At 43.8% G+C, this 12483-nt stretch overlaps 1 protein-coding gene across 1 annotated transcript in view; it reads right to left on the bottom strand.

Annotated features, from left to right (window-relative positions):
• Positions 1-12215, bottom strand: part of LOC108931397 (forkhead box protein P2-like) — a 50189-nt gene extending 37974 nt beyond the window's left edge. Inside the window, exons 1-2 of the mRNA XM_029259624.1 lie at positions 12135-12215; positions 7548-7610 (exon numbers count right to left, since the gene is read on the bottom strand). Of these exons, the coding sequence (XP_029115457.1) occupies positions 7548-7610; positions 12135-12215 (144 nt within the window). The remainder of the gene's footprint in view (positions 1-7547; positions 7611-12134) is intronic.
• Between the last annotated feature and the right edge of the window lie 268 nt (positions 12216-12483).

Consider the following 12483-nt stretch of genomic DNA (forward strand, 5'->3'; position numbering starts at 1 on the left):
TCAGAACTTTGTTGCCAAGTACCATGCAGACAAAGCAACAGGAATGTATCTATTGAACCTTCGTTGCCGTGCACCTTCTCACAACAAGAGATGACATCTGCGCCCATTATGTTTCCCCGTGTATAAACACAGCAACGTGACACATTCCTGGAAGCCTGAAGGCCGAGGATCTCGAAGTGCAATGTAAACAGAGGGGCACTCAGCGGCAAACCTGAGCCTGATATCCATCGCTGAGGAAATGCACCGCAGCCAGATCTTCCTTAAAAACACAGTTCGGAGCACAAATGGACCTGCTGGACAGGGTGTCTGATGGCTAAGCTCGGGTGTGATTTGACACAGTTCGATGGCAGAATGAGGGAGGGGGAAGCAAGGATGTTTACACAATCCAGCCCTGACCATGTTCTCCCACTGGAGAAAGAAAAGGGGAGAAAGACAGACAGAAAGAAAGGAGGAGGGGGGGAAAAAAAAAAAAAAAAAAAAAAAAAAAAGGAAAAAAAAGAAAAAACCCTCAGTGTGGGATACACGGGCAACACTGAGAAGAGCAGCACTTGTCCTTTTGTCTGGGTTTTGTGCTCCCCTGATATCCTGCCTAAAATTCCATGCACCACAGGGGTGTCCCAAACCCAAATATGAGCTCGAAATGCATCCATATGCAGTTATTTCCCAGCGCTGCCGTGTGCTCACCATTACGCCTCATTACCAGGAAAGACCAGCCAGTTTTCCACTTTCAACATCTCCTTCCACAAATACCCACTTACTGCAGACTGAGAAGAGAATGCAGGTCCAACTCAGATCCATTCACATTAAAATGAGCTTGATGGCTATAATATGGCTATGCGTGATTATCTGTAAAAGCAACCAAATGTGGGCAGGCTCTTGTCAGCCAGCGGAAAACATGGGCGCGCAAACACACCGCTGATAAATGTCCATATTACACATTTCCGCCGCACTGAGTATGTCACTGTCTGCGAGAGGCAGGGAGCAATTTAAAATGCGTTTTCATTGAAAGCAATACAAAACTTGAAAAGGTCTGTACAAAAAGAGCAGGTTAGACAAGCGACCGTTTGGGAAATAAAGCTCAGTTCCAGAGGACGTGCAACTTTGATGTCGCATCCAACAGTCCTTTCGGAAAACACATAAAGGAGATACTTCCCGCCATCTGAAGTCTTATCACATAGACCACTCATGTGTCCCAACAAACCTGCTGCATAGACAGAAGGGAAGGGAGGAGAGGGGGGAAGTACAGCACAAAATACAGGGAACAGCATTTACAGCATGTTTAAGATCACACTTGGAATTATATAAGGAATCGCTGTATTTAAGGACCTGGGCTTGAGTTCCACCCCTAGCATTAGTGCCCTTAAACAAGGTACTTACCCTGAATTTCTCCAGGAAAAATTATTTAGCCGTATAAACGGATAAATAATTGTAAGTAGCTTAACCCTAAGTCACTTCGGAGAAAAGCGTCAACTAAATAAACGTAAATAAATAAATCTGAATTAGGAGGAACACCCTGCTGTATAAATGGACAGAGTGTGAAGTTATACTGTATAAGCTATGCTATTTCAATAAAATAATAACAGAAACTCACAGTGGGGGTTCGGGGGCTGACAGGGCCTCTTTTTCCTGCTGCTTATTGATTTTCTAGATTGAGAACCCCAGAGCGGGGGCTGTAACAGAGCACCGTAAAATTATTCTATGGCGTGCTTATTTGCCTTTCCCTTGCATCTGTTTGGCCTGGTCCTGTGGACAATTACGACACACGGCTCAGACCCAGGTGCTAATAACCAAGGACAAATAGAAAACGCACGTGTAAACCCCCCCCCCTCGTTTCCTTGATGAAAGTTTATATTAACTTCCCAACACTGTAAACAGAGCTGGGTGCCTCCAGCTCCCTGATGACCTGGGCGGTGGAATTTGCCAGGCCCATCATGAAGCGACGGGCCAACGGGCGGACTGGGCCGCTTGGCGCTTCTTAGCGAAAAGAAAGGAAAAAAAAAACGGGGATTCTCAGCAAGCATGTTCTTCTCGTGGACTCCCAAGGGCCCTCGGGGGCCCCTGGCTGAGGGCAGGGCAAGCCAGAACAAATAACCGAGACACGGCTGGGTGCTGAGGTTCGCTTCCACCGCAAACCTCTCCGCTTTCTGCCTTCCACAAAAACGGTCAAGAAAATATTTATTTTTGCAACACAAAGAGAACCTTTGTCGAGCTGCTCTCAGCCTGACTGGCCACTTCACCTCTTCTTGTACAGCTACTGTTATTTAGGCCGTTCTGCACATATACAGTAAATGGATGTTCGTGTTGGTATTTCAGATCACATTTTATTTATTCTGTACGTTCCAATGCCGCACCGATTTTCTGCGCTGCTGCAGGTGACGGTATAAGACCCGGTGAACTTCACTGCTCAAGAAGACCATTGTTGCTGCCTGTCTCCTCCATGCCAGCTCAGTTATGAAATTCAGTTTCATTCCCCTTCTGACTTTTGCAAAGCCTGCCCTTTCGATTCCTCTATATCACCGGGTTTAGATAAAAGAGGACTGGAATAACCTTATCTGCTTGTCATAAGGGCAGCACTCCAGAGCCCTACAATACACATTTTAAACCCATTAAATAGATTCAAAACTACAAGATGTTAAAATGCATACACACGCACACAAAAACAATGTGTATTCATACTTCCTGTCCTGGTACTTTGGATTTTTGCTGTCTCTTTACACTTTTGATCTCTCCACTTCAAAAAGGTATTTACACTATACATTTCAGCAGGGAGAACTCATGTGACCAAGACCCATCTGAAAGTTACATGGATTTTTTTCTTCTTTTTTGCCATTTTTGTTGTTTTGTTTTGCCTCAGATCTTTGCCCAGTTGCAATGTGAGCGAGCACAGAGCGGGCCACCAACAGGTCCAAAACCCGTTTTCAGCTTTGTGCCTCTTTGCGGGCACGGAACCGAGAATGAAGTTGTTTTCAAGGACGCGGCATGTCCGCCCGTCTAGCCTGTTGACAAGTGTTCATTAAGAGGCTTGGAGACTAAAGAAGAGAGCCGGAGGCACAGCCATGAAAAACAACAACAACAGAGGGGGCTGTTTGTGGAGGGTGTTGATACCAGCACAAGGCAACAGACCGCAGACAAACACACACCTGGTTCGCGAAGCTCAACGTGCAGGAACAAAAAGGCAATGTATTGTGAACAAACATTTGGCCATCTAGGCTCCAGCACCAAAAACACAGAGTGAAGCCAGCAGAGTGGACTATAAACCTCCTCTCCCAGTAAAACAAAGTATACAACTATGGGCTGTGATACTTCCCAAGCTTACATACTGTACATTTCCCACAAAACAACATTTAACAGACAAAATAGATTCAAACATTTCACTGACGCTTCCCCCAAATGCCTTACAATGTTAAGCTGCATACAATAATTTACCCATTTGTACAGCTTGGCAATTTTTTTACTGCAGCAATTTAGGGCAAGTACCTTGCTCAAGGGTACTACAGCTGGAGGTGAGACCTGGGACCTGAGACCCGAGACCTTTGGGTCCAATGGCAGCAGCTGCGGTCACTACATTACCAGCCGCCCCGATTTACACATTTGTACAGACAGGTAATTTTCCGACATAGGATAAGTACCTTATTGAAGGGTACAAGAGCAGGAGGTGGGATTTGAACCCATCTCCACTGCACTGGCATATAAATACACACCGGCTGTGTGACAAAATCCTCCCGTCTTCCCAATGAGAGCAGCACCAAGGGAAAAGGAATGGTCACAGTTCAGACTCGTTTTGAACTTAACATGCAAGACGTACCCCAGGATAAGACTAGGGCACACACACTATACTTCTACCATGGACTGTTCCTCATGAAGAGCCCAAGAAACACAACCACGCTGACATAGAGGAGATGCCGCAGCATCCCGCTCTTCCTCTGCACGAGTGACAGGGCTTGAGGTCAGCCAACAGCCACTGAAATACTGGAAAAAGACCAAAACGTGCTTTGCGGGGGTGATGTTAATTTAAAAAAAAAAAAAAAAAAATTTAATGGAAGACCATTTTCTCCTAGATTTATCTTACTTTCATGGTTTACTTTACACTGCAAAGACATTTGCAGCATTCAGGACTATTAGTGATTGTTTATTAGAAAAAAAATCTGAAAACTCAGGTAAAAACAAACAAAGTACCAGTAGACAGATAAGACATTCAAGTTGCTTACTGTGCTTTGAGAGGCCCTCAAAATGTAGGTTTTACATTTACGTTCATTTATTTAGCAGACACTTTGGAGAAAAGTGACTTACAGTGATCATTAACTATTTACCTGACATATTTATTCAAGGTGACTTACAGTGACAGGTACACTAAACTCCCTAAGATCCTTCACCCAGGGCCAGATTTTGGTGTTCGTAGGCTGTAGGAACTTTCACTCCGAAATGGGCAAAAAAAAAAAAAAAAAAAAAAAACAAAAAAAAAGGTGTAAATGCCAACAGAATTACACCAACTGCACTTTAAACTGTTCTAACACTAAACCACATCACTGATGGGGAGCCAAAGAAAGAAGCTCTCCGGAAATACCTAGGAATTCTGGAATTGTGTTTTTTTAAAATAATATAATTTTATAAATTTTGAAGTTTTGTTGCATTAAATTTGTGTCAAACTTTTGTCTGTATTTCTCTGCCATTAAAATTTTTCCCCTCCTGCACAGGCCCAATACACTGTGCCTATAGTACCTAATAGGAAATATTCACTGCATTCACCCAACACATACACACTCTTACACTCAACAGGCAAACCAGAGTCAACTGAAACACACCTTTCGACCATGGGAGGAAACCGGAGCACACAGAGGAAACCTATACAAACATGGGGAGACCACACAAACTCCACACACCAAGCAGCAATTGAACCTACATCCAATCGCACAACCCATGTGCTCCAAGAACCAGCACTAGGAAAACCAGGACAGTGAACAGAGCAGAGACTAGATCATACTGGTGTTTTACTCGTCTGCTTTCTCCACCCCAAATCCGGCAGTGCTACGGAAGCCCTCCTGGTGTGTGGCACCCCGATCACCACGGCAAACAGGGATCTGTCTGCCTAATCTCCTCAGTGTCAAGCCTCAGAACGCATCACGGGAACTTAATGCCCGCTGTATGTCCCGCAGTGCAGGGACTCATTGGTGGGTGGTATGCATCTCAGTCACGTCTTCCCGTGTTTATACGGTTCATGTTTATAAAGTTGCCCACGAATGCGTTTATCTCCACACTGTGTGCCAACACTCCAATTACAGCCAAGGCCTGACCTTTCTGTAAGCTGCGAAAGATAGAGTTATCGTCTCTCACTCCAATTCGCAGCGTCTATCAGTCAATGTCTTCCACAGCGGCTGGTTTGAGGCAAAACCCAGCTCCCGCAGCCAGTGAACTGAGACCGGATCCCAGCGATCGCGATCAATGGTAGCTGTGCAAGCAATGAAAAACACACGGTGTAACTGAAAGCAACGCTTTCCAGACACCAATAAAAATAACAGGTGCATTTGAAGGAATCCAAGAGTGTTTGTTTCATTTCAAAGATGACGAAGTGGCAATTATCATCCCCATAAACAAAACAGCTGACAGCCAGTTTAGCACAGAACAAAACGGTCATAGTTCTCGACTAAGACTTTGTCCCCCGCCCCCCTTTTTCCAAAGGGTTAATCTACATCTTTCATTGAATCAAGAATGTAAATTAAAGAGAAATGCTTCTTTTTCAATTTCATGCTAAAGGAGCTCAACTTGGTAGATGTAATTTCTCCTAACAAGAAAATCTATCACTGTGCTGCTCACTTAGCTGGTCCTTGTCAAAAGCTGATTTTTGCATATTATTTTTTTATACAGGGGTGAGGCTTTGATAAATGTGCCAAAAGCACTGATCACTGCAAAATGATTTAGAGCAGAACGGAACAATCACAGAAACCCTTGAGAAAAATGTATAGGCCGACTGAAATATTTTCAATGTACACGAACTGCATTCATACGTGAAACGTGTCAAAAACAAGCACAGTAAAACAAGTGTGTTCCTGTGAAGCTACAATAAGTTGTGTTCCTAAAGTGGGCAAGGAATCTCACTGAAGGTACAGTAAACCAGGATGGTGACTTTGGGGCCAGTGCAAACGTGAAAGATGACAAAGAAACCACATCGTGAGTGTGCGCGAAGGAAGCCACAAGACCTTCAAGTACAGCCCGCTCAATGATGGAAACAACCCGTTCGGCACACACTGCCTCATACACGTTTCACATTCAGTTTCTGTAACATAAAAATAGAATTATCTTCAATTTTTCCCCCAAAACACCAAGTCACCACTATAGAAGTGCTGCTGTTGCATTGTTTGCTCCAAATAACTTTTTCAAGCAAGGCCCATCATCCCATCTTATTGGCATAATCAAAAACACAGTAACCGTTCTCCAACCACTTCAGCACAGGCTTTAAATGGCACAAGCTGCCACTTGGCAACAACCTTTTGTGATCCAGAAGAAAAACGTGCTTTTAAAGCCGTATGTTCACACATGATGTGGGTTTCCTTCCTGAACCTGCTCTTCTCAGTTGCAACAGAGAGACAGTAAAAATGTTCTGCCCAGAATAAGAAGACAGATGACAACAGAAGGGCAGAGAGAGGAAGTAGGGAGAAAAGAGAGAAGTAACATCTTGCCCTGAATACCAGTTCTTGTCTTTTCAGCAGAGAGGCCAGGCTGAGGGAGTCATAAAGCCCCAATAAGCTGCCAGCTACCATTGCCTCTACAGTATGTATTTCACACTAGATGTGACAGCAGCACAGCTCCATCATCTGAACACCACCACACTGAGAACAGAGATAAAAGTGAGTTTTTAAAGGACAGGACTTTCTAGCTAAATTTACAGAACAGGAGACATGACCCGAAATTCAAATAGATAATAGACAACATACATTAGGAAGGAAACTGAAGGGGAGGGGGGGAAAAAAACAACACTAAAATGGATTGTGAATATTTTTCTAAGCAAGTTTTGAATGACTAATACACTTGCAGGCACCGTAAGCTGGACAATCGTGTCAGCACAATAAATAATTACATAACTAAATTAATAGATAGATAGATAAATAAATAAAGTGCACTAAAGAGGAAACACTTATGATAACGCCACCAGCGAGACGGTGATGAACGCAGCCAGAGAGAAGAGAATTGGCAGGGGAAAGCAGAGTTTGTTGCATGCACTCATCTGCTGATTAAGTTCAAGTGGACCTACAGTAGGCAGACGGAGAGATCAGTGTACTCCCCTTGCGACTGTCGCTACTTCACAGCGTCCACCCTGTTAATCGTACGTCTGGATTGCTCGACACTGCTGTGGGGATAGGTGTGCTCTGTGGCCAGCCATCTCACACAACAGGTCCCCAAACGCGGCTGTCGGAGTTCACCGAGTGCTGTCTGTACACACAAGTACCTCAACGCCTTGCAGACCATCTCACAAATAAATGTCTCCTTTCAGCAAAGTCAAACAGCCAGCAATTATAGCAAACATATGCAATTGCCATTACGGACCATTTTACCTGGAGCTGATTACTGGCCACTTCGAAATCTGTATGTGGAGCAAAAGGACTCGAACCTTGAGTCTACTGCAATCAACTCGCTCTCTTTGCGGCGCTGAATGTGGAGCAGGTGCTGATCTGCATGACAAAGTATGGACAGAGACGGGTTATATATAAGATGGGGTTAAATCACATAAGTGAAATGATCGCAATATTTGCAGCGAATCCCATTTAAATGATTCCACTCCATGCAAAAAATAACACCCTCTGTAAGATCAGCCGCTGCTATGAGTAGTGGTATTATAATTCTAAGGTCGCTGACGCACCCATCCATCTACCCATCATCAATAACTGCTTGTCCAGTGCAGGGCTGTGCTGGTGCGAAGCCTACCCCAGAAGCACAAGGTAGACCCACTGCAGAATGCCAGTTCATCACGAGACTGAAAATGTACATGTGTGTCTCTCACACATACAGACAGGCCAATTTAGAGCTTCCAGTTCACCTGAAATGCATGTCTTTGAACTGTGGGACTGAATAGGTTTAAAGGCGTGTCTGAACCCACAGTCTCGAAGCTATGAAACCAGCCCTACCCTCTGTGCCACCATTCTTTGCTGTCGCCTTTCTCCTTGTTGACTTACAATTCTTTATCCAGTTACGGAGCTGTTCATTCTTCCTTTATTGGTAATAAGTGGATTATACCTTGATCAGAGTACAGTGGTGGAAGTGAAATTTGACCCAGCAACCCAACCTAACCACTACTTACCCACCCAACAAGAATTCAACTGTTTAAGTTCCATGGCCTTTGACCTTTACCAGAAATATGATGTTACTTTTCATAATTGTGCAGATCTGGTTCAGCCTCCACAGACCAACAAATCAACACAGCCATGTTTCCAAAGAGACCAAGTGCGCTGTTTTGGAAAACATTGTTATAACAAAAGACACACAGAACTCCCCAACACATGAAGTTTTGCAATCAGAAAGAACATTTCCAGTAATGAACATGAATGAGTCATGTTTCAGTGTAAGCCGTTCCCTAAACTACATAGGAGTGGGTTGAAGGTTTACTGTCAGCTGACACCCCCATAAACGAGAGGCAAGAAAAGGGTGAAGAATTAGAAGAAAAAAAGGGAAGGGGGGGGAAAAAAAAAAAAAAAAAAAAAAAAAAAAAAAAAAAAAAAAAACTTGGGTGAGGATTTTGGCTTACAATTTGTTGACTTGACATGCTTGTTAAACTCACAACGCCTCAAAGCCTGCCAGCTGACTGTCAGCCTAAGATCCCTAAATTTCATGGGTTTGTATGTGGGATTAACACACAGGGCCCTGAGCGCTTCAGGTACCACATGGCTCACCTGAACAGAGTGAGCAAACAATGCAACAATGCACCAGTCAGAAGGAGAGACACACACACACACACACACACACACACCACTTCTCCACACTACCACGCCCAAGTGCATAACAGAGTTAAAGGCAGAGAAATACTCTGTCAGAAACGTGATCTACTGCAGCGGAGCAACTCAAAACCGGCCGATACACCTGCTAAGAGGGGCATGCTGGTTACCCTTACCGTCACCGCCTTTGAACTCGAAGGACCTTAGTTCAAATCCCAGCTCTGGCTGTGGCACCCTTGAGCAAGGTACTTACCCTAAGTTAATACAGTAAAAACTACCCAGCTGTATAAATGTGTAAATCAATGCAAGTAGCTTAACATTATAAGCCACTCTGGAGGAGGACATCAGCTGAACAAATATGAATGTAAGAGTGCTCCCTACTACCCACTCAGGCTGACCCACCTCAAGCAAACAGCAATATGCCGCAGCAGGATGTAGGGATAACTGACCCCACCTGTTCTGTTTTCATGTGACCTTTAAGCTGGTCCTCTTCAGGAACTCACCTCTCAGGTTTCTCTCAAGCTTTTCTGCAGAGGTTCTCCCTGTTTATCGTTGTCTTTATTAATGCTTTCAGATGCAAAAAGCACTTGGCATAAGAGAATGTCTGTGGATATACAGAGTAATTACTCAGATTTCTCTTTCACACCCGATTTGCTTTTCAGGGAGGCTTCGCAACTGGCTTACATGTCTTATGAAAACAAAATTATATGTACACAACTCAATAAGAACTTAGATCTGGAGTTACATTAAGAAAACCCAGGTAGTCCGACAACGGGCAAACAGTCAACAACACTAATGCATTCCGTGCCAACAGTCCGGTACTCTAGCGAAGGGATCATTGGGGCATAGCCTGTGAGGACAAAATGCACCTCCGACTCATTCAACCAGTTATGTCCAAGTCCACCCCTCCCCACCATTGGCATGTCATCGTCACCAGAACACCATAGGAGGATCCCACGCAGGGTAAGAGCCCCCCCAAAAAAAAAAAAAAAAAAATCTCCCACATTTCACGCCCCTTGCCTTTGTGACCATTTTACAATCACCATCCCCCTTCTCTCACACACACATATTTCTTGACAGCTGGTAGTGAGATGGAGTTGTCCAAAGAGTACACTGTAAATTCAACACGCGGCCCATAAGGTATCTCCACGCAGACGGACACAGCGTGGCGAGAGTGTCCTAGAAGATGAAAGAGAAATACCATCTGTTTCTGTGTGGAAAGCGGACTGCACGCTCTCCACGCCGTCATTCATATCCTCTATATCTGATAACATCACAAAGCAGATCCCAAACACTCAGCCTCGGGGATGGCCGCCTCAAGACGAAAAATGATATCTGTAAAATGTACATGACAAAGAACCTATGGCCACCGCAGACACCCAACAGGAAAAATTACTCAAGTCAAATGAAGAAGACATAAAACATCTACTAATGTATTTCAGACCTTTCATTTTTAATTTTCCTTCCTAAACTGAAGGAAACCTGTATTTCACTTAACAGAATGTCCTGCCCTTTGTTGGAGAAGGCAGAGCATTTTAAAATTGTTGCAATGTTGAAGAAAGAAAAAAAAATGAGCTTCCAGACTGTACCTGCTGTCCATTAGGTAACCACTTGAGTGTTTGTGACTTGCTGGAAACAACACAGTCAGAACTCAGTTTATCGTCTTGCATATTGCAGAAGGACAGTGTGGATGTGTCAGCACGCTCCTTCCCAAAAAACACGGTTGATACGGTCTGAATCTTGGCCTGTTGGCTGGTATTTTAACACTTGCTACATTCAGTGGATATTGTTGGTTCTGAAGTTAACCACGAGGCTACTCAGAACATCCTCCGTGCTACAAATACGTTTGTCACACAAACAGGCGGCGGTAATGAACACCAGTCAGTGGGAGGGATTTACTTTGCAAATACTAATTTTTGTTATGTAGGTGATTTAATTTTTACCAGAAGCTAAGGGTAATATGTACAGGATCTCTATAGATCACATGTACCATAGTAAAAAAAGATAATGTGCTCTCAAAGAATTCTGCCATAGAGATTCTCAGTATCTGCATTGAGCACCTTCTCCTGCAGGTACATTCACTCCAGTGCTACCAGCAGGTACCTCAAGGCATGCTGTGGGTATCTACACCCTGGTGTATTAGGTACCCATTTGCTAGTGTGTCTGTCCAGATGCATACTCACCCTTGTTACCTGTAGCTGCCTACAGCCCAGTGCATTCAGCAAGGATCTGCTTTCTAGGGTGTTACCTTGCAGGATGATTCCCCAAGCATTTGGCAAGGGCATATTCTTCTCTACATGCCACAGGTACCTACAACAAACTACGTCCTTCCCAGCACCTACTCCTCAGTGCTTCGTGTAGTTATCTTATCTCAGGTACCACTTGCAGGTTCCTACCCCTCAGTAAGTTTTTGCAGAGGCCCAGGGCTCCTATCAGTTGTGCACTGTCTGGTGCTTCCTGTGATAAAGCCAGAAAACAGTCCTATCAACTTTGCTGTCAGATTACTCATTCCAAATTTGTTTTGAGAAGTGATGCCAAACTAACTGCCTTTTGTGTTTACATTCACACGGTGACTCACAGACTCCATTGCAAAACGAGACTTGTCCTCACCACCATATCTAGCAGAGAAGCAGGTAGTAATGAGAAGGGGGGAGGGGAGAGAAAAAAAAAAAAAAAAAAACAGAAGTGAATAGTGATCTGATTTATCAGAAACCTATACTAGAACGCAGCACAACAATGTGAACTCATTAACTGTAGCGGGGACCCCGTCATGCACCTCTGGAATACACATGGTGGAAGAAGGCGCTGCTCTCATCATGCTGACCTGAATAGAACGTGGCTTAATCAACTCGGGGGAAGCTAGCTAGCCCACCTAGAAAAGGAATGGTGGGAACCACACGCTCTAAAGGAGAGAAATCGACATAAGCGATCAAACCATCTCCCTTAGAGTTCATTAAGCTTTATTAATACCATTGTACAGACCTATAGCAACTTGAGATATAAGCAGTCATCTTTTCACTTAATAAACCTGTATTTATAAAAAAAGAATCAATTAAATTAGAAACAAGGACATGTAGTGTGTTGTTAATCAGTACAGCCATCTCTGAAGACAATCAAAAACTATTCACTTGTTTATTCCTCAGTTGCCAGTGCTATCCACTGCACCAGAGAGTTGCTGTATTTAAGTGATACATTGGTGAATACATGGGATACCTTATGTGTATCCGAGTGTGGATACAAACAGCACTTGTCCTTTCCAAAGAAGATGCAGAGGGATAGCGAGATCTGACACATGGCTACCCAAGCAGTCAAAAAGCTCAGCAGAGCATAAGGCTACCGAGCAGAGATGCAAAGCACAGGTAGAGAAACAAAAACAGGAAATTAATCACAATGACATAAACAAGATGTAAGTGTGCATAAAGTTGCTAACTTCATAAATATATATAGAGAGATTAATATCGTACAGTATGCAGGAGCACATTTAGAGCTTGTCGAAAGCAACAGTTCATTCGCGCCTTTCCTGCTACAAGTTTTGGCTCCTGTTTATTTGTACAAGAGGCTC

This window comes from Scleropages formosus, chromosome 2 (genome assembly GCF_900964775.1).
Source record: "Scleropages formosus chromosome 2, fSclFor1.1, whole genome shotgun sequence".
NCBI classification, from domain to species: Eukaryota; Metazoa; Chordata; class Actinopteri; order Osteoglossiformes; family Osteoglossidae; genus Scleropages; species Scleropages formosus.